General features: G+C 41.4%; 1 protein-coding gene across 2 annotated transcripts in view; it reads left to right on the top strand.

Moving 5' to 3' along the window:
* Positions 1-20070, top strand: part of KDM5A (lysine demethylase 5A) — a 47863-nt gene that overhangs the window by 18173 nt on the left and 9620 nt on the right. The window contains exons 10-24 of one of the 2 annotated variants that reach the window (XM_082280241.1): positions 815-973; positions 2575-2756; positions 4198-4360; positions 5165-5284; positions 6502-6696; positions 6800-6981; positions 7250-7374; positions 7625-7775; positions 10503-10617; positions 13359-13714; positions 14251-14389; positions 15256-15435; positions 16835-16996; positions 18002-18553; positions 19328-19471. In XM_082280241.1, coding sequence (XP_082136367.1) covers positions 815-973; positions 2575-2756; positions 4198-4360; positions 5165-5284; positions 6502-6696; positions 6800-6981; positions 7250-7374; positions 7625-7775; positions 10503-10617; positions 13359-13714; positions 14251-14389; positions 15256-15435; positions 16835-16996; positions 18002-18553; positions 19328-19471 — 2925 coding nt within the window. Of the gene's footprint in view, positions 1-814; positions 974-2574; positions 2757-4197; positions 4361-5164; positions 5285-6501; positions 6697-6799; positions 6982-7249; positions 7375-7624; positions 7776-10499; positions 10618-13358; positions 13715-14250; positions 14390-15255; positions 15436-16834; positions 16997-18001; positions 18554-19327; positions 19472-20070 lie in introns of both variants that reach the window. The other variant, XM_082280240.1, reaches the window with a different exon arrangement.

Genomic DNA, 20070 nt, shown 5'->3' with positions numbered 1-20070 from the left:
GTGTGGCAAAGGGGCCCTTCTCCTGCCCTTCCTATGCCTTTTGTCTTGGTTTAGTTTGTCCAGAGGATAAATCTTTGTTTTCCTTCCTCTTACAGTATTTTCTTGTAGACAAGTCAGACTGAATCTGGTTGATAATCACAGGGATTTTGTGGTTTTTTGTTTTTTGTTCTGCATCACAGCAGCGTTTTTAAAACTAGCATTTCTGCTTTGGTGCAGTGCCACTATCCTGTGGACTGCATGCAGCACCAAGGTCTTCCTGCTCTCATGGTTCTTTGGTAATTTATGGGCATTCTTGCTAAAGCCTCTACCTTTTAAGGACTCCAATTTATGATACAACTTTGGGACATAGAACAAAGCTTATTTTAAGAATACGCTTCATAAATAAATACATAAATGTAATAATAATGATGAGTTATATGAATATCAAACTCCTGAACACAATTTTGTATCTGAATTTCCTTACTTTTGTTTAGAGATCCTGGTCATTATCCTCTGAAATAGTTTGGAATTTGCATGCTGGTTTGTTCTCTTTGCTGCTTGATTTCTGTTGGCTGTCTCTTCTTCCCCTTTTTTGCTGTACTTCTGGTGATTCCATCTTTTTTGTCTGTTCCTTCCCTCATGATGTGGTATCCTATTTCTGAAACATTCCAGACACTACGGAGGAATACAGACCAAACTATGACTTTGGAGAGATGGAGGGGAGAGGGGGAGTCACCTTTGGTGTATGAAAATTCATGGGGAGTTAACAGTGATTTATTGCTTGAATGATAATTTTTGTTATCTACACATACCATAACATCTCTTCTGCTTTCAGATGGTTCCCACTGAGCTGGTAGAGAAAGAATTCTGGCGATTAGTGAGCAGCATAGAAGAAGATGTTATTGTGGAATATGGGGCCGACATCTCATCCAAGGACTTTGGGAGTGGCTTCCCAGTGAAGGATGGCCGACGAAAGCTGATGCCAGAGGAGGAGGTGAGGAAAAGGATATGCAAACTGACCCCATTCTTGTTCTGCATGAGATTTCACATTAAGAATTTAGGTCAGAAATCAGTGCGGATTTTTTCATGAAGAAATTGTTTCAGGCTTTTGCACGTACTAAACATTCCTTTTGAGCAGTGCATTAATCTGATATTTGAGGTTCTTTTACAGATCTGGTTGCTGATAATCAAGGTTTGTTTCATGGCTTAAGTCACACCTGTTTTCTATCACTTAATCTTAGCAGGCAAAGATGTGCAAGTTTTTGCAGTTTGTCTGAGTATGAGGAGACTCTTTAAAAATAATTTTTCTTTCTTGTTTCAAACCTTTTCATTATAGAGTTAGCTACAGAAACATGATTCTGTCCTCCTTAGTAGATTCTTAATGGGTGAAACAAACTAATTTGATTTAGCTTGTTTCTCTGTGCATACCATAAGAATGAAAAGATGTAGATACAGAGTTCAATTATAAACAATTTTATAAAGAACATCTGGTAAGTATATTACCTATTTTCCCTCAGACCTTACTGTAGCAAAGCAATTTTCTTGCTGCTTGTATGCTTGAATTCAGATATAATAAAGGTGTGGTTTCCTGATTACACAGCCCCAAATCAATTTATACTGCTCACTGGAAGAGGTAATCCTGCTCACTGTTGTCTTCCTCCCGTTCCTGCACCTTCCTGTGTGTACCTTTGTTGGCTGTGCAGTGGTTGTGTAGCTGCTTTGTGAGTCAGCACTCACTGTTTAGCTATTTGTATGAAGGTAGTCACTTAAAAAATTTCTTAACCAGATCACTTAAGTCTTCTGACTCACTGCAATGTGTTTGTAGTGTCAGAGCAAAGGAAACAGCAGCAATGTTTGGCTGAGCTGAGGGCCTGACCGGTCCTTTCAGCAGCTAGGGGATAGATCTAAAATGCCAGTCGATCTCTGCTTATAGTTTTTGTAAAAGTGGAAAGTAAATTAATGTTAAAGCACAGTAGTGGGCTTTCAAGGTTGCCTGGATTATAATTTTTTGAACAAATTGTGTGTATTTGAAAGTAAAGGTGAGAGTGCTTAACAGGTGATGTTGTCCTCTCAAAAATGAGCACGTAGGAATTTCTTGCCTTGAGAAAGCTTTCTAAAGTAATCTGTAAAGTAGATCAATGTAAACTGCAGCGTGGCAAAATGAGTGTTAGAGTAGCTGAAATAGTAACATGAGATTCACTGCATTGTTTACAATTTAAAATTGTCCTATATAATTGAAGACTTCTAGCTTTAGTTCTTCTGCTGGTGTTGCTGGTATTTTGTTTCACCAGGAAAGCATGAAACCTGCAGTCTTGTGATGGGGAAGAAATCAAAAGCTAACTGTCTTAAGCCTTGATCCAAAGAAGATGGGCTACGTTGAAATATTAGGACTGGTATTAAAATCTTGGTGTGATTATTTGATGACTAAGGTATTTAAGGAATTATTTCTGGTTTTGATGTTTCATTGTTGCAGGAAATACCCCACTATCTTCTATAGAAATGGATAGGCTGATGTTTTCACCTGTACTTTCCTTTTCTGGGCTTGGTGTCATTATGTTCTTCTGATTTGTTCAAATTTTCTCCTCCTTTTGGCAGGATTATGCTCTCTCTGGTTGGAACTTGAACAACATGCCCATTCTAGAACAGTCAGTCCTTGCTCACATCAATGCAGACATCTCTGGCATGAAGGTTCCCTGGCTATATGTAGGGATGTGCTTCTCCTCGTTTTGCTGGCATATTGAAGACCACTGGAGCTATTCCATCAACTACCTGCACTGGTATGGGCTGTCCTTTGTGCATCTCCCTTACGCTGCCCTGTTTGCTTTAGGAAAATTTTAGTTCTGCTTGAAAGTGCCTCTGCACACTGAGGACATTTGTAAACAAAAAGCTAAATGTGGTGAGTGGTCCATATTCTCAGCTGTGGCTTGTTGAAAGCGAATACAGATACTTTTTAAAGCACATTACAGCTTTTCATTAACTGATGAAATATTCTTTTGTGGCCAGCGTTCCAGTGTCACTGTAAAATCATGCTTTACATGGTCCCATCTTTTTTAAAAAAGATTTTTTGTTTAGAACTGAGTTTGAGTTCACTGGTTCACTGCTTTATGATTTAAACTTGGGATGTGTCTGTGCTGGAAGTGGAGTCTGCTGTCTCATGGCTTATAGAGGCATCAGAGCTGACTGTTCAGCAGCAGATCCACGTATACACGGAAATACTCGTAAAGAGAAATTTGGAGGTAATTCTGCCTTTTGGAACAGTCCTGGAAGTGTTGTGGTGTTCAGCCATTGTGTTTGAAGAGAAGACTCGTGCCAGATTAACTATGGGCATTGCAGTCTTCCCAGTCCATCAGACTCTGTCGCAGTGAGTGGAGCAGGCGGAGGACAGGGGGAGCTGTGGGAATCGTCAGGAAGTTTGCTGGACACCTGGGAGAGACGAGCTGCTGGCGTTCAGACCGTAGTTGCGCCTCTGTGGAGGAGCAGGTTTGCTGGCGAGCTCTGATCGGCGGGCTCAGCAGGGCCGCTGGTTTCCTTGCGGGCGCTGCCAGCAGGCGGCGCTGGAGCCCGCGGGAGCGCCGCGGACCCCCGGCTGCTGCCGCTTGTCCGGACTGAAACGCCTTCTTATAATGATTTGTTTAGTTTTGGTCTTGTTAATATTTTTGTGACCTTGTACTTAACTAATCCCTGTTATTTGGCATTTTTCATCTTAATAGTCCAGTGGATCACAGGTTTTTAGTAATTAGTTGTGAGTATTAGAAAGATTGCATGTATTTTACTCCCATGGCTGGTACACTTTTCTGTTGGTTTTAGGAATATGAATCCTCCAAGCCTAACTGAGTGGAGGAGTACCATGAGCTTTCTTAAACTGTAGCTGTGACAGCCAAGCTTTTGTTTATTAAGCTTAATTCCTTCTTTCTGAAGGAAAATAATTGCCCATTTTACCCCTCTGGAGCATGGTAAGTGACAATTATGTTCCATGTTAGGCTTGTCAAGGTAAATCTACTGTCAGGTACATTGAGAATTGTGTTGGACTGTAACTGCTTTTTCAGATTAGAATAGTATGTCCTGGAGAAGATGCTTGTTGATTTAAAGACACTTTTTTAATCTAGATGTGAAGTGGCTTATGAGGACAGTGCTGCTGGCTGTGAGGTGTGCTTTGCAGCTGGGTGGTGCCATCAGTTCCCTCTCATTGTGTTCTTTCCTGTGCTTGTGTTTTGGTAGGGGAGAGCCGAAGACATGGTATGGTGTGCCCTCTCATGCAGCAGAGCAGCTGGAAGATGTGATGAAGGAATTGGCTCCTGAGCTGTTTGAATCCCAGCCTGATCTCCTGCACCAGCTGGTCACTATTATGAACCCCAATGTGCTGATGGAACATGGCGTACCAGTGAGTAGCACACAAGCATTTCTTACATAAGTACTTCTATGTGCTCTCTTTCTTTCCTTCTCTGCCAGATTTGTATAACAATGGTTTGGCATAACTCTGAAGAATTTTTATGGTGGGCATTTGCATATTCATTACTTACAGGGTGTTTTTTAAAGCTGTTTTCTAAACTCTTCCCTAGACTAACCAGGAAATACAAGTGAGTGTGCCAAGCTTCCTACATAAAATACTTTCCAGAGCAAACGTACACTGTGTATTACACTTAATTTTTAATAAAAAAAAATCACTTCCCTTGTGTAACAGCAAGTTTGTATGAAATGCCTTTAAAAGCTTTTGACAGTAAAATACTTGTCTTATGTTCAGTAGAAATCTCAGCATTACAAAATGGTTTTCTGACCAGACATAATTGACTGCAGATCCCTAAGCAGCAGTCACTATCATTTGCTTTTGTCTTAGGATAAATTGCTTCCCTGGCAAATACCCCAGCAAAGCAAACCATAAACTTTTTTCCAGAAGCTTTTGTGCTTTGTGGTACAATGGATTAAATGATGATAGAGAAACATCCCTTTTGGGATTCATAAAGACAATTTCCAACTGTTGGCTTATATATTCAGCTTTTTTTGAATAAGGCTGTAAATTGAGTATTCACGTTAAGAAGGCAGAAACAATCCTTACCACTGTTGGGTTAGCTGTGTTGCCTGTAGTGTTCTGTGGGTACAGAAAGTGGTGTTCAAACATCTTGCTCCTTTGTGTCTTAAGCTGTTGCACGTTACATATTTTTTCTTTCCTTTATCCTTCCTGTATTAGGTTTTCAGGACCAATCAGTGTGCTGGCGAGTTTGTTGTGACCTTTCCTCGTGCCTATCACTCTGGATTTAACCAGGGATATAACTTTGCTGAAGCTGTGAACTTCTGCACTGCTGACTGGGTCTGTTCTTTTGTATATATTTGCTATGTCTCTGGTCAGTGACCTTTGAAAGTGGTATGTTAGTAGCTTAACTACCTGAGTAGTTTTTTCAGTTAAATAGTGTATTTTATGTTTATAGTTCTTGGGACAGCAGTTAGAAACTGAGGGAAGTTTCCATTATACAAAGTAATTTTGGTGAGCACATAATTTTAGGCAACTTCAGACTGAAACTTTGGTGCATGTTCTTCCTTTTTAATTGCTGATTAACCAAAAAGTGGCATCTCACAGTACCTTTAGCTAGTACTTCTGTGATGCCGCTTTCTGAATTTGTTACAGGTCTGTGTCCTGTCTTGAAGTGCTGTTGTCATTTGAGTGTTGGAGATGGGCTTATGACAGTCTTCATTCCTCCTTTGTGACAGCTCATTGTGCCTTTTAATCATGTTAGGGCTGTTCTAATAGCTGTGCCACACCAGTACATAGCTCATGTGGATTGCTCAGGAAATTGTCAAAGGGGTGTTCTGTTACTATCCAGGGTTTACAGTTGGAAGTTATGATCTCATCTCTAGTTTATCTATCTCTAGCTTTGTTTTTTAAACTACAAATGGAAATTTTAGCCCTTTTTCAGAGGCTTATATTCACTTACCAGAAAAATTGTCTGCAGGACTGGCAGTGTGTTAGTGCTCTTTTTTTTTCTCCGGTGCTCATGATGTAATATGTGTGTAACCTCTGTGAAAAACTGCTAAACTTGCACCCAGCCACATGAAATTTCCTTTGCTTATGCAAAATGTAACCAGAAATATGTGTGGCAAATCCATTTAGCTGCTTTTTGCTTTAAAAGGCACAAAATGAGTGATACCTGTTTTGGTTAACTAGGAATCTTATGCTTGGACATGGACACCCCACGTAGTAATATCCACAGGGCAATGTTTTCACCTTGGTGTAGACCAGATGACTTCTTTTTGGTGCCAGTTTCTTGCCACTGGAAGTAAAAAGAGCTTAGGACTACTCTTAAACTTTTGTCTGTAAGTTAGGTGTGTAAGGTTATGGAAGATGCCTCTCCCCAGCATTGATACCCTCTTTGTCCTCATCTGTGGCATGATTTAAGGTTGTTACAAATTTCTCTGTCCCATCAAATACAACTCTTAGTCTCAGTCTTTTCCCAGTTTTTGACAAAGGAAGGAAAATGGAAGCTAAGAGATGATTTTTTCCCAGGATGATGATGATGTGGTTTTCTGTAGCTTCCCATTGGACGTCAGTGTGTGAGTCACTACCGAAGGCTGGGACGTCACTGTGTTTTCTCCCACGAAGAGCTGATCTTCAAGATGGCTGCGGATCCAGAGTGCCTGGATGTTGGGTTGGCTGCCATGGTCTGCAAGGAGATGACTCTGTTGATAGAGGAAGAGACACGGCTGAGGGAGTCTGTTGTGCAGATGGTGAGTAATAAGAGACAACCCTTTGCTTGCAAAAGAACTTTTTCTTCCCTCTTCCCCTGCTTGCATTAGAATTTTTGAGCAAGTGGCTAATTTTTTTTGTCAGGGAGTGTTGATGTCTGAAGAAGAGGTGTTTGAACTGGTTCCAGATGATGAACGTCAGTGCACAGCTTGCAGAACCACGTGCTTCTTGTCAGCTCTTACGTGTTCCTGTAATCCCGAGCGCCTGGTGTGCTTATACCATCCCTCTGATTTATGTCCCTGTCCCATGCAGAAGAAGTGTCTGAGGTACACAGGATTTTTTTTTTGTCTACTTTTCTTCCATATCTAATAGGTTGTTGTAGACCAGTGGCCAAATACATTTGGTCACATTCCTCTTCCTCTCTTCCTTAAGGAGTATTTTTATCCTCTTTGTTTCTTGGTTCTCAGGCAAACAGGTATTGTATGTGTTCTGTTTTTCTGGCCTTGTTGTAGCTGGAAAACCTCAATATTAGCAATACCCTGACTTTCATGTGGGCATTAATACTTTCTCTGTCGTCTCTTTCCACACCTTCAGGTACCGCTATCCACTAGAAGACCTTCCTTCTTTGTTGTATGGAGTGAAAGTGAGGGCACAGTCTTACGACACTTGGGTCAGTAGAGTTACAGAGGCTCTGTCTGCCAATCTCAACCACAAGAAAGGTCAGACTTCTGTCATTCTTAATAGGATGTCCTGAAACTCCTACATTTGTTCTTTCCTCTCATTGAATGAGAGAAATACTGTGTTTTGGGTATTGGAAAAAAGAAATGAGCTAATGCAAGAGTATAATGCAAATTACCATTGTGTATTTCAAATCGAACTACCCTGTTGGAACCTTGATTGAAGGCCTTTGAAGCAATCTAAAATCTCTCTTGTTTTCACATACAAATTATTTATGTACTCTTATTACAGATGTGATTGAGCTGAGAGTAATGTTGGAGGATGCTGAAGACAGGAAATACCCGGAGAATGATCTTTTCCGCAGGCTCCGAGATGCTGTGAAAGAAGCAGAGACCTGTGCTTCAGTAGCTCAGCTCCTTCTGAGCAAAAAGCAAAAACACAGGTAGGATAGGCATTTTTTTCAGTGCCTTCCATCTGTCTCTTTGTTACTTTGTTGAACTTGGAAGAGTTAAGAACCCTGTGTGCAAACTTCTTTCAGTGTTTCCTTTCCTTAGTGCTGTGACTCATGAAGAGGTAGGGAGGGGAGGAGGCAGATACAGTGGCACAAAGGGCCAGAGAAGTGGACTTAGTTGGAATGTCAGCTGACTTATGTACTGAAACGTGAAATCCTTTGGAGAAGTTGTGTTTGATTGCTGATGAAGTATTTCACTGAACGTGTGGGGGTGTTGTAGGGAAAGACAGCTAGAGGTAAAAATGTAAGGAAAGTTTGGACTTTGGGTGTTTGTGACAAAAGGATCTGGGGGAGCACAGCAGTACAGAGAGCAAGAACAGTCCACAGCTTGAGCCAGTCTGTTACTTCTTGGGAAGGACCGTGGGAGGCAGTGATGTGTGGCTGAAAAGTAGTGGCTTGCCTCAGTGACTTGGGGCAGTGTAACTCCCTTGGTTCTCTCTGTTGCCTGTGGCTGCCTCAGTGTTACTCTGTCCCCTGGCCCTTCCTCAGCAGTGTGCTGGATGTGGGCCTTGTTCTGCTCTCGTGAGCTTTCAGGAGCACGTTCTTCCCTCTCTCCTGTATGTTTTGTGCACTGAATAAAGTCCCCTAGAAAATAATTCGATGAGGTGACCATAAGTCTTGTGGCAGCAGTTGTATGGTAAATTTATGTAGCCTGCAGTTCCTCTGTTGATGATAAGATTTGGTTTTGCAGTTGGTTGTATTTCTTGTGTATGTGGGTTTTGTGTATTACGTAAGACTTTCTGAGAGAGTTAAAAATACTAAAATGTTAGTTGCACCACAGATCCAAGTGTAACAGTCTTCCAACTGGAAAGCTAATACACAATGGAGAAGCTTTTTTTCTGTATTTGGAGGCTAAAGAAAGCTCTCCTGTTTGTTTTTTATTGGTTGTAGGACCTCACTGCTTTAGAAGTATTTTTCACTTAGAACTCTGGCCTAGGCAAGGGAAGCAGCATGACAGGGGTTGCATTGCCCTGTTCTAGTGAACTTCAGTTATTTTGGTAGCTCCCAGGAGTTCCTGGTCTGTTGCTGCTTCCTCCTGCTCTTGGAGTATGTCAGCCCTCTCTCAACAGTCCTTCAGTTGCTGAGATAGATAGATAGATATCATTATATATATGTAAGAAGAAATAACTCTTCAGTTAATGATTTGGTGGGCTTCTGGAACTACCCCAAGAAGGACAAGGGGTAGAAAGATTCAGCAACTTTCAGTGTCATGTCTGATCTAAAGATAAAGGAATTTTATGAGGCAAAAAAAGGACTTGTATATACATTTGAGGGCTGTTGTATGCTAACTAAAAATATCTTACAAAATTGAGGTTTGAGGAAGATTTTGAAACTTCTTTGAACAGTGCTAGGCAGTGTAATTATAAAGGTCAAATTCAGCTGCTTCTATAACATTTATGTTCCTATTTAACACCTGGAGAAGGATCACATTTACAGAAAGGATAAGGTTATTAAAAAGGCAGATTAAAAACAAGTGTTCACACAGAGTAATTTGGCAGGGGTTAATGCAGCAATAAACTCATGGTCAGATGAGCAAAAGAAAATCTGTGCCTTAGCCATCTCATGAATAAACTCAAAAAATGAATAATGTGAAGCTGTGAAGTTGTGTGCAATATTGTACTCCTAGATCTTTGCCTTCTCCTGGAAGATGTGAGTTTCCACAGGTAGGGATAGTTGTACCTTTTTGTGCAGCATCTTGTGCTGTGGCAGTCTGTGGTTGGGCTAGGGCCAGCATGCCAGTGTGACATTGCTGAGTGTGCCCTCTCACAGTCCTGTCTCTTGGAGCCCTGTACCCTGTTTGCCCTCACTCAGGGATTTTGGAGGCACAGCAGGTCTCCTTACTGTCTGTTGGAGCAAGTCAAAGCCTGCAGGATTCTTTCTTCCACTCTGAGGTTTAACTGGTGTGTAATTATATTCGATCATTAATCTAATTTTACATTTACAGTTTTATGTAAGTCCACTGTTTTTCTTTACCATTTCTGTAGTATTAAAATGTAGACTCGTTAGCAGGGAACAGCTCTTCAGTATTTGAAATCTGTTGTACTTGGGAAGTTGTGCCTGCCAGTGATCTGTACACTAAGTATTTAATTTGTGCACTGTGTCACTTTAAGTGTTTTACCCCATTCAGTGGGCTCGTTATACTTGCTTTGAGTGCTATTTAATGGAAATGTCTTTGCAGAACCTGTCCCGCTCAATAGCAGTCCTCTGTTGCAAGGCTGGTTTCAGCAGTTCTCTGCTACAAGAGAGAAAGCACTAGAAAATAAGACTTGTGTTGGGAGCTTGTTGCTGTCGCATATCTCAGACTTCTTGTCAGTGCCTGGCATGGCAATCAACTTCTGAGCTGCCTAAAGCAAACTTCATGGGGCTAAATTCTTTTACCTGTTTGTAGCAGTTTGAAAGTCATCTAGACAATGGTACCCCCAAAGGGCAGGGTAAATTATCCTGAAGGTGCTTAGGGAAATTGTATTAAATCTTGTTTTCAAGATTTTGGAATTTTTGTTCAGTTTGGGTTAAGTTTGTCTTTTTGAATTCTTAGGTGATGAAATGTTTTTGGTAACTTCTCAGTAATCCTGATAGATAATTTCTGTCACTGAATAAATCCAAGGATCATCATCTTACCTCTCACCTAATACTTAATTATGCCCATTTGTACAGCAGAGTGAGCCAAGACAGTGGAAGGACACGGACCAAGCTGACTATGGAGGAGCTTAAAGCATTTGTGCAGCAGTTGTTCAGCTTGCCGTGTGTTATCAGCCAGGCCCGACAAGTAAAGGTGAGATTGCATCTGCTGCTCTGATAATGTTGTGCTTTTTAACTTTGTTCTGGATTTATGGTAGTATGGTTTTTTTTAACAGATAATTTTGCCTGGAGTGGAGATGAAAAGCTTCTGTTGTAAATATGTGCACTTTTTTAGGGTGCCTGTTGCAACAGGCATTGTCAGATGTGGTGGTGCAGCGAAACAAAGATGTAAGATCCCCTTCCCCTGTCACTGTCCAGGCAGCCCAGTTTTAAATCTCTGAACCGGTTACTCTTATTCCATCATCATTAATGCTCTCTGCAGAGGTGAAGTTTCTGGGTGAATCCTACCCTTTATATGTTTTTGTAGAAACCTCTGAAGGTTTCCCTGGTGTGCTTTCTCAGGGCAGCAGGAAAGCAGTGCCACATTGTCAGTTATCCTGTAAATGCATCTCAGCCTTGCTTTCCAGGCTACAGCCTTCTTCATCTGTATGCATGGCCTGCATCTCTTGCCCTTCATATTTATCTTTGCACCTGTCTGTGAGTGAATCTGGACTAATAAGTAATCCAGATCATGCTGATTCCCCTGGCTGCTATTACCATTTATCATCCTGGCACTCTGCATCATAGCAAGTGTTTTCAGCAGCAATCTTAATTTGTTTCTCTGTCACTGGTGATGAAATACTAAATAGTATTTCACCTACTAACCAACTTCTAGAAAACTCCTTAAGAAACATCCTTAACAAAGATTTTTTTGCCTAGAGAAATGCTTCTTGAGGTATATGTTAATCACTTATTAACCTGTATGCTTTGCTTGTACAGTTTTACGAGTGTTGTATAGAGGGCCTAAAATCCTGAACATTACCATAGGTGCAGCTGCTGCTACATAGCCAAACATACATTTAAAAAAAGTTTTGTTTGAGAAGGCCTCTTTTCCATAAGTGTATGTTAGTGTTTGTCCTTCATTCATTAATTTTATATTAACTTTTCCATGATACTTCAGTGTTGATAAGAGAGACTTTATATTGGAATTTCTCACTGTTTTTATAATACTGGCATGTTTCTGCCAAAAACAGGTTCCTTCAGAAAACCATAGGGCTCTAGTGTACAGGTTTGCCAGGCTTGTTGATGCTGACCTTTGTCCTTCAAAGGTGTTCTTTAATGAGTTTCCCAGCAGCTAATAAATTGGAAAGTGCTTTCTCATCCTCATATGATAGGATGGCTTTAATTCACTTCTTTCCACATACAACCTAAAAATACTTACTAGTATTTATTAATGAAATTTTATCATCATCGATTAGTAGACCTTGTAAGATTGTTCTCAGAAGGGCTTTTTTTGTTTCTAATGTATTTAAAACCTGCTTCTAATTAAAATATAATTCATAAGTGAGAGGACTGCAGGCATACAATAAACTCCTAACAGTTTTAACTTGTATTTTTGTATAATGCTTTCTCCCAACCAGTCTATCTTCCCTCGCCCCTCAGCACTAGGAAAGTGATTCTAGTTCAAGTCCTCTGCCTATGCATGTGCGTGTTCTTGAAGCTTCAGCATAATCACTAGTCAATAAATAAATATTATCATTTCACTGATTACAAACTGTAGTCTTTTAGTTTCTGAATGAAGTCAGATAATGATCATTTATGCCTAAGTACTCACTAGCTTTTAGCATGGCATTTGAATGCAATTATCCATCATAGTGAATAGCAAAATAATTGTCATGTTGGATGATGAGTATTTTCTAGCACAAAAGGCATTGTAATTATTAAACTGTAATAATTTACTGTTGTCACTATGGAACATTCAGAGTATGTTCCCTAAATCAAAATCTTTATAAAGCAGATATTGTTCTTTCTTATAAATGCTTTCCGATTTCCAGACGGTCATGAAAAGCAGCATCAGGCAGAAAGGGCCGTAAGCTAAGGGTTAGGAAATGCAGGGTTTGCTCCTCATTGTGCCATCGACTTGCTGTCAGAAATGCCTGTCTTTTTGTAAGAGACTTGGAGGTGAATCAGTTGAGTATACTGGTTGAATGTCCTTGGATCAATCTCCTGCAGAGATTCTTTCCTGTCTGTTTGCTGTCTGATTTTTTTTTATTGCAGTGCCGAAACATGAGGATGAGGACAACTGCAGCAAGTGCAGTTGGATTTCTGTGAAACTGTCTCCCTTAATAAGAGAGTTTTGCATTTTCATTTCTTTCTTTAGTGCAATAAAGCCCTGATGCTTTTAAGTGGTGGTCCTGCTTTAGGGAATAATAATTTCAAACTTTGCCATTGTTGTTTTCATGATCTTTGGTATTTGTGTTCTCATACATCTCTGGCTTGTTATTTCTCCTCAGCTTGTTTTTTTCTGCTTTGTATTGCAGTCATTACTGTAATGCCCCAAACACTTTATTGAAATTATGACCTGTTTGCAGATGTCCCTTTTCTTCCCACTATTTTTAAGCTAAGGTTGACTGGGCAGCGCTAAATATTCTGTCTTGCTGGGAGCTGTAGTCATTTGCAGTTGTACTATTTTAGGTGCAGAGTTTGGTGCCACTCATAGGCCACTCATTGATAGGGTATGAAACATTATGCCATCAAATAAGTTTAGATGGTCTGTTACTTAATTTCTGTCAGACCTGCTGGCTTGTGACAGCTAGCTAGCATTGTGTGTAGGAGCTTGGACTGATGATGTGATGATCACATACAAGTTCACAGCTGACTGATCCCTCAGTAGGATTTTGTTCTGGATTCTGTGGGTGTTTTTTCCTAATTGATTTGTATTGTATGTTACTTCAGAATCTGCTCGATGATGTGGAAGAATTTCATGAGCGTGCTCAAGAAGCTATGATTGATGAGATCCCAGACTCTTCCAAGCTGCAGGAGTTGATAGACATGGGCTCTGGCCTTTATGTTGAACTTCCTGAACTGCCAAGGTTGAAGCAAGAACTGCAGCAGGCACGGTGGCTGGATGAGGTGAGGTCCACCCTCTTGGATCCCCAGAGAGTCACCCTGGATGTGATGAAGAAGCTGATTGACTCTGGTGTGGGCTTGGCACCACATCACGCTGTAGAAAAAGCCATGGCGGAGCTGCAGGAGCTGCTCACGGTCTCAGAGAGGTGGGAGGAGAAGGCCAAGGTCTGCCTGCAGGCCAGGTGAGTGTTCCTTTCCAAACTGTTCTTAGAGGTCACATATGTTCATGTTTCTCATCCTCTTTTGAGAAGTGTGGTGAAAAGCTGGGTCCTTGAAGCTGTAGTTGCCTTTGGTTTTTGTTGTTGGTTTTTTATTTACCTCCCAGCAGTTAGACTGCTCAAGAGTTGGATTTGAGATTGATGAATGGCAGCAGTGTTGATTGCCTATCATGTTGCACAGTGGCAGGAGGCTGTGGGTGTTGCTGCTGTCTTTGCTATTCGTCCCCCTCGACAAAGAACCCTGACTATGCTATCTACACGAGACAGCTTTCTTGGTGTTAAGGGGTCGTGATGCTGTGTCCTTTTGAGCTCGACTGTGCCACGTCCATCAGCTTTCTCACCTCCTTGTATTTGGTAGCCAGTAGCACCCTCCAAGCATAGAGCCATGGTATCCTACACTGCAGTGTAGTGATGAAGTTGCATCACCAGCCTGTCAAATTTATGGATTTAGATGACTGGCATTTTGAGAGAAGGCTGGAATTGGGTTTTTCTTACTCTAGACCACGCCAAAGTATGATGGCTCTGGAGGGCATCGTGAATGAAGCAAAGAACATCCCTGCTTACCTGCCCAATGTGCTGGCACTGAAAGAGGCCCTGCAGCGGGCTAGAGACTGGACAGCCAAAGTGGAGGCCATTCAGGTAGGGGTTACAGCAGGGACTGGAATCTTCTGCTTGCATCCTTTTATTTAGATGTGTCCTTTATTCCTAGCACCTCTCCTCGCAAAGGTGACCTGAAGAGAAGCCCTGCTATGGCTCTTAAATGTGCTTACCAGATCTTGTGTACTTGATTTTCTTTCTGTGCATTTGTTTCCCCAGTGGTTATCCAATTTCTATTTCCCTTCCTTTTATGCATTTCAGAGTGGATGTAAAAGCTAGCAAATTCATTATGATACGGTGTTTGGTTTTGGAACTGTTCAGCATACTGTCACTGGAAATATTTAGCTGCAGCAGAGGATGCTCTCAGGTTTTCTGTTCTGCATCTGGTTGTGGAAATTTTTTTGGTATTTTCTCACTAAAATGTAAGATTTAATGGCACTGGTGGCCATAATTTTCTGAAACAGATGAGTTAGTTGAATAACCTCCCCTTCTACTAGTCTACCCACATAACTTGATCAGAGTTCTGTGGTATTTCTAGGTATTGATCACTGGACTAGAACTGCTTATCTTATACCAGGTGCTTGTTGGGAGTTGAAGCGAGAATCCTAGTTGATTTCACATCAGCCCCTATACAACTCTTAGATTTAAGCAGATAGCATATAAGATAATTGTCTGGAAAAGGATTGTTGTCTTACTCCCTAAGTTAGCTGGCCACGTCAGAATGACTGTTAAAGTAAAAACTGTATGAGAGAATAGTTTAAAATAACAGTAAATTGAAACACTGCCCTCCTTGCCTTTCCTATGGAACTCTATTTTAGGCAGTGACAAAATAGTGTATGGCTTGAAATTAAGCTGGCAACTGATGCAGTGGTGGAATTGTTGGCTTAGAAAGATTTATTTCACCCCAGAATGGGAGCAACTATGCCTACCTGGAGCAGCTGGAGAGCTTGTCTGCCAAAGGCCGCCCCATCCCGGTGCGCCTGGATGCCCTGCCCCAGCTGGAGTCCCAGGTGGCTGCAGCTCGTGCCTGGAGGGAGCGCACGGGAAGGACCTTCCTCAAGAAGAATTCCAGCTACAGTCTGCTGCAGGTGAGCAACACATTTCCCTGTCAGGAGAACACACTTCTCTGTCAGAAACTGGTCCCAATGGCCCTCAGTGCTGGTTCAGTTAACTGGATTACAGCTCCTTTTCAGGATAGAATGTAATTTCAGCTGTTCTCAGGTGAAAAGAATGAAAAAGGCAAAAAGTCTGTTTGGTTAGTCTTGTTTTATGTATAGACAACCTCATCTCTTACTTTTGAAGGAAGAGGGAAAGTAAAGCATTATTTTGTCATTGAAGAAATGTAGGCCTGAAATGGACATAGACCTGTCTCAAACTGATAAATGTTTTCACTTGCCTCACTGTTTTAAATGCTAAGAAAATAGATTAGATATTGTATAAACTGTGTAACTATAAGAAAAATTAGCTACCGTTTATTTCACTTCAGTGGATGTAGTCACTGTCCTTGTTTTAATAGAAATCTATCATGTGTTTGAAGATCTATCATATCTACTTGACAGCCTCCCCTTTTCTAAGGAAAAGGGTTCCAGTTCAGCTGCATTCTCAGAGGCTGTATTTTTCATTCTCTTATGCTGTTGTTAATTCTCTGCAGTTTGTCTTCACTTTTAGTGAGATGTCCAAATCCAGACAGCATCCCCACTCTGTGACTTTCCCTAGCGCCATGTGAAGTGCAGTAATTACATCTTGAGTCTCAAAGGGGTACTGATGTTTAATGTTTTCCAGTGGGATTTTCCCGGTTGCAACAGCATCACAGTGGTTTTTGTTCACTTTGTGATACACTCTAGATACAGCTTTTTCTGTATATTATTCAGCCTAACTAATAATTTAGTATGTTCAGATTTTGCATTTTCCTAAATGTAGAAATTTGAGCTTTCCTACATTGAATTTAATTTGCTAAATTTTAGATTTAAGTATGCATTCCAACTAGTCAAGATGACTTAAAGCTTTATTCTTGTCCTTAAAAGAGTTTTGCAGCCTCTCATACTGATATTAAAAGGCTTATAGCATGCTTTTAGGGGTTTTTCAAGTACCAAATTGCTGATGTAAATATGAAATAGCTTTTAAGACTTGTTTGGTAAAGGCCCTTAAAGTGAATGTTGAACTGTGAGTATCTAACTGCATGTAATATTTTGGTTAGCTATATGTATGATGGTGTAATCTGAATAGATTCTGTCATTTAATCAGAAAACAGTGGCTGTCAGTTTGACCTGCCGTGTCACAGTGGTGCTGGTTACACTCAAATTCCATAACTATGAGATACTTCTGTCCTTATCTGTTCATTCTCTTTTTCCCAACATTGACTGACAGGTATCAAAGGCGTTAGATTGCTGAGTAGTTCTTGTTCTCTGGTGACACTGTTGTCATTCCTCTATGAGATGTCCTTGGCATCCTTGGCTCTGACAGGATAAGTTTGCTTGGTGGTTACAGGTTCTGAGCCCACGGACTGATATCGGTGTTTATGGGAGCAGTAAGAATAGGCGGAAGAGGGCGAAGGAGTTGATGGAGAAGGAAAAGGAGAAAGATCTTGACTTGGAATCCTTAAGTGAACTGGAGGATGGGCTGGAGGAGGCCAGGGACGCTGCAGCTGTGGTAAGGAGCATGAAAGGTGCTGTCTCCTGATAACATAGGCTTAAGTTGTCTCTCATCTTTCTAGAAATCCTAGGGAAGAGCTGATAAATAAATTTCACTGGAGCAGATACCTCATAATGTGGTGTTTGACACGAGTATGGTTCAACTTCAATTGCAGTGAAAGTAGAGGGAAGCACAGTTCAGAGTGTAACTGCTGGTATTTAATACCATTGGGTATGTGTAAGACTTAAATGCTCTCGGGTTAATATCTGTGGCTGCTCATAATATTAACACTAATTGGAATCACGTTGAAGTAATGAGGTGCAGCTCTGCCTTAACCAGTACCAACACGTTTGGTTAGGTCAATTTTGTGGTCAGCCTGCAAATCCTTGGTCGTGAGCACTGGGCTTGAAGGGAGTGTTTCATTTGGTTGCTCTTTTTTGGGGGATATTCATGCCACTTATCAGAAGAATTTGCTGTCATCTGGCTGCCCTTTCCCTGGGCACAAAGGAAATATATGCAGGCTCATTAATATGGCTCATACACAATCTATTTGACTGTGGTATGCTTGGTTGTAGTTACCTGAAGGGAAACATTAAGGAAGTGCAAGTTGTCTGAGAAATGTGGTCACCAAGATGCTTCTGAAACAATGCTCATCTGCATTGTCTCAGTAAACTGATGAATGGAACAGAGTCTGACTTCTTCTCTGGCGTCAGAACCTGTTCTTTTGGTGGGTTTATGACAGATTTAATTACCAACTTCAGAAACTTTGTAGATGGTGAGAAGGTTACCTAAAGTTTACGTAGCATCTCTATCAGAAGGACCCTAGGAAGTAATGAGCAACTGAGGAGGAGGGATCTTAGATCAAGTTTCAATTAGATCACACAGTTCCTAAATTTTGGGCTGGTTTTAGATTTCTTTATATGTTTGAGTTGGCTGGGTTTTTTTCTTTTCCTGTGTTGCTAATAAAATGAAAAGTCTCTTAGCTGTGACGGTCATGCCATGTTTTTTGTCCTCACTGGGCAGGTGGCTGTATTCAAGGAGCGGGAACAGAAGGAAATTGAAGCCATGCATGCTCTCAGGGCAGCCAACCTGGCCAAGATGACCATGGTGGACCGAATCGAAGAAGTCAAGTTCTGTATCTGCCGCAAAACTGCCAGCGGGTTCATGCTGCAGTGCGAGCTGTGCAAGGACTGGTTTCACAGTGGCTGTGTGCCCCTGCCCAAAACGAGCTCTCAGAAGAAGGGCTCCAGCTGGCAGGCCAAAGAAGTGAAGTTCCTGTGTCCCCTGTGCATGCGGTCCCGCCGGCCGCGGCTGGAGACCATCCTGTCCCTGCTGGTGTCCCTGCAGAAGCTGCCGGTGCGGCTGCCGGAGGGGGAGGCCCTGCAGTGCTTGACAGAGCGAGCCATGAGCTGGCAGGACCGAGCACGGCAGGCCTTGGCCACCGACGAGCTGTCCTCTGCTCTGGCCAAGCTCTCCGTGCTCAGCCAGCGAATGGTGGAGCAGGCAGCTCGGGAGAAAACAGAGAAAATCATCAGTGCAGAGCTACAGAAAGCAGCAGCTAACCCCGACCTGCAGGTGGGGATGGGAGTGTCTTGCTTTTTGCTGTGCTTGCCCTAATTTAGCGTGTCAAAATGCCTTGTTTTTGTTGGAGAGGCATGGGGAAGAGGGGAGGGCAGTGAAAAGCTGTGGACTACACATGGTAAAACTTCTTACTTAGTTTAGTGCTCCTCAGGTTTTGGCTGGCTTCTGTCCAGGTACATTGCTGTTCAGGAACAGGTCTCTTGCTCTGTACTCACTGTCAATGGCCACTGCTGAAGGTGCTTGTAAGAAATATCAGGTCAGCTGTAACAGCTGGGTACAGGCTTCAAGATGTGTAAACCAGTTGCTACCTTGGTGTCCAAATTCCATTTTCCTCGTGACAGAATCCAAGGTCTCAGTATTTAAATTTCTCATGGGTTGTGATTCCCAGGCATTTGGTGTCTTGTTAGTAAATATCAGTGAGGAACGTAGTCAAACACTGATAATTCCATAGCTGACCTCTTCACCTTGAGACTGAGGTCAGGTCATGCTGTGGTGAAGAGGCTATAATTTGTAGCACTGAAGAGCAGTATCTAGATCTTTCTGGTCACTATTATTAAAAATCAGAGACTCAGAATCTAACGAAACCTTTTACTTGGATATTTCCCTATGCTTTTTCACATCTTGCTGTGATTGGTCCCTTTTGTGATGTCCAGGCAGTTATCCTCAGGCCAAAAGAACCACTGTTTCCTTTGTTAATAACACTTTAGGTTTTTACAGATTTTTCCTGGAAATTTTATTGTTTCATTTCCATATTCCATTTGTTTTTAGGGACACTTGACAAGTTTTCAGCAGTCAGCCTTTAACAGAGTGATAGGAAGTGTGTCCTCATCCCCACGGCAGACTTTGGATTATGATGATGAAGAGACAGACTCTGATGAAGACATCAGGGAGACATATGGCTATGACATAAAGGTAAGTAATCCAGAGTGGTTTGTCTGCATGGAGTTAATACAGAACACCTGTCTTTTATTAATCCATTTTTTGGCAATATTTATTGTATCTTAAGCTGTGTATATTCTGCCCTAGGGCGTGTGGCAGAAGAGGTAGTTCTTGATTTTTTTCTGAATGTCTCCATTCTGGACTGAAATTGACTCAAAACTTCACTGAATTGTGAAGTTTTGTAATGTTTTTATTCAAAATTTCCAAAGTCCTGTTTGAATTTCAAAAGGTGCCTTTTAGTGCTGAGGAAGAAGATACACTTACAAAGGGATTTGTATTTATAACACCCTGGAGGATGGACATTGTCTTTATGCCACATTCCGAGATACCACAAGTCGTATATATAAATGTCTGTATGGAGAGCTCTTGGAAACTTTTTGCACAGCAAAAAGATCAGTCTTCAAAAACTGCATGCTGTGTAAGAAGTTTCCTGATGCCAGAGCTGTGTTCATGTTTTCATACCTTCCTCTTCATTCAACCCTTATATAAGGGAGGTATATGTGTTCCATTTTGGAGCGTGGAATTTTTTGAGACGTCTGGATTATGTTGTAAAATTAGCATCTGGATTCAGT

The sequence above is a fragment of the Coloeus monedula genome, assembly GCF_965178545.1.
Source record: "Coloeus monedula genome assembly, chromosome: 4".
In the NCBI taxonomy this organism is placed as follows: Eukaryota; Metazoa; Chordata; class Aves; order Passeriformes; family Corvidae; genus Coloeus; species Coloeus monedula.
This window is presented reverse-complemented; position numbering and strand designations above follow the sequence as displayed.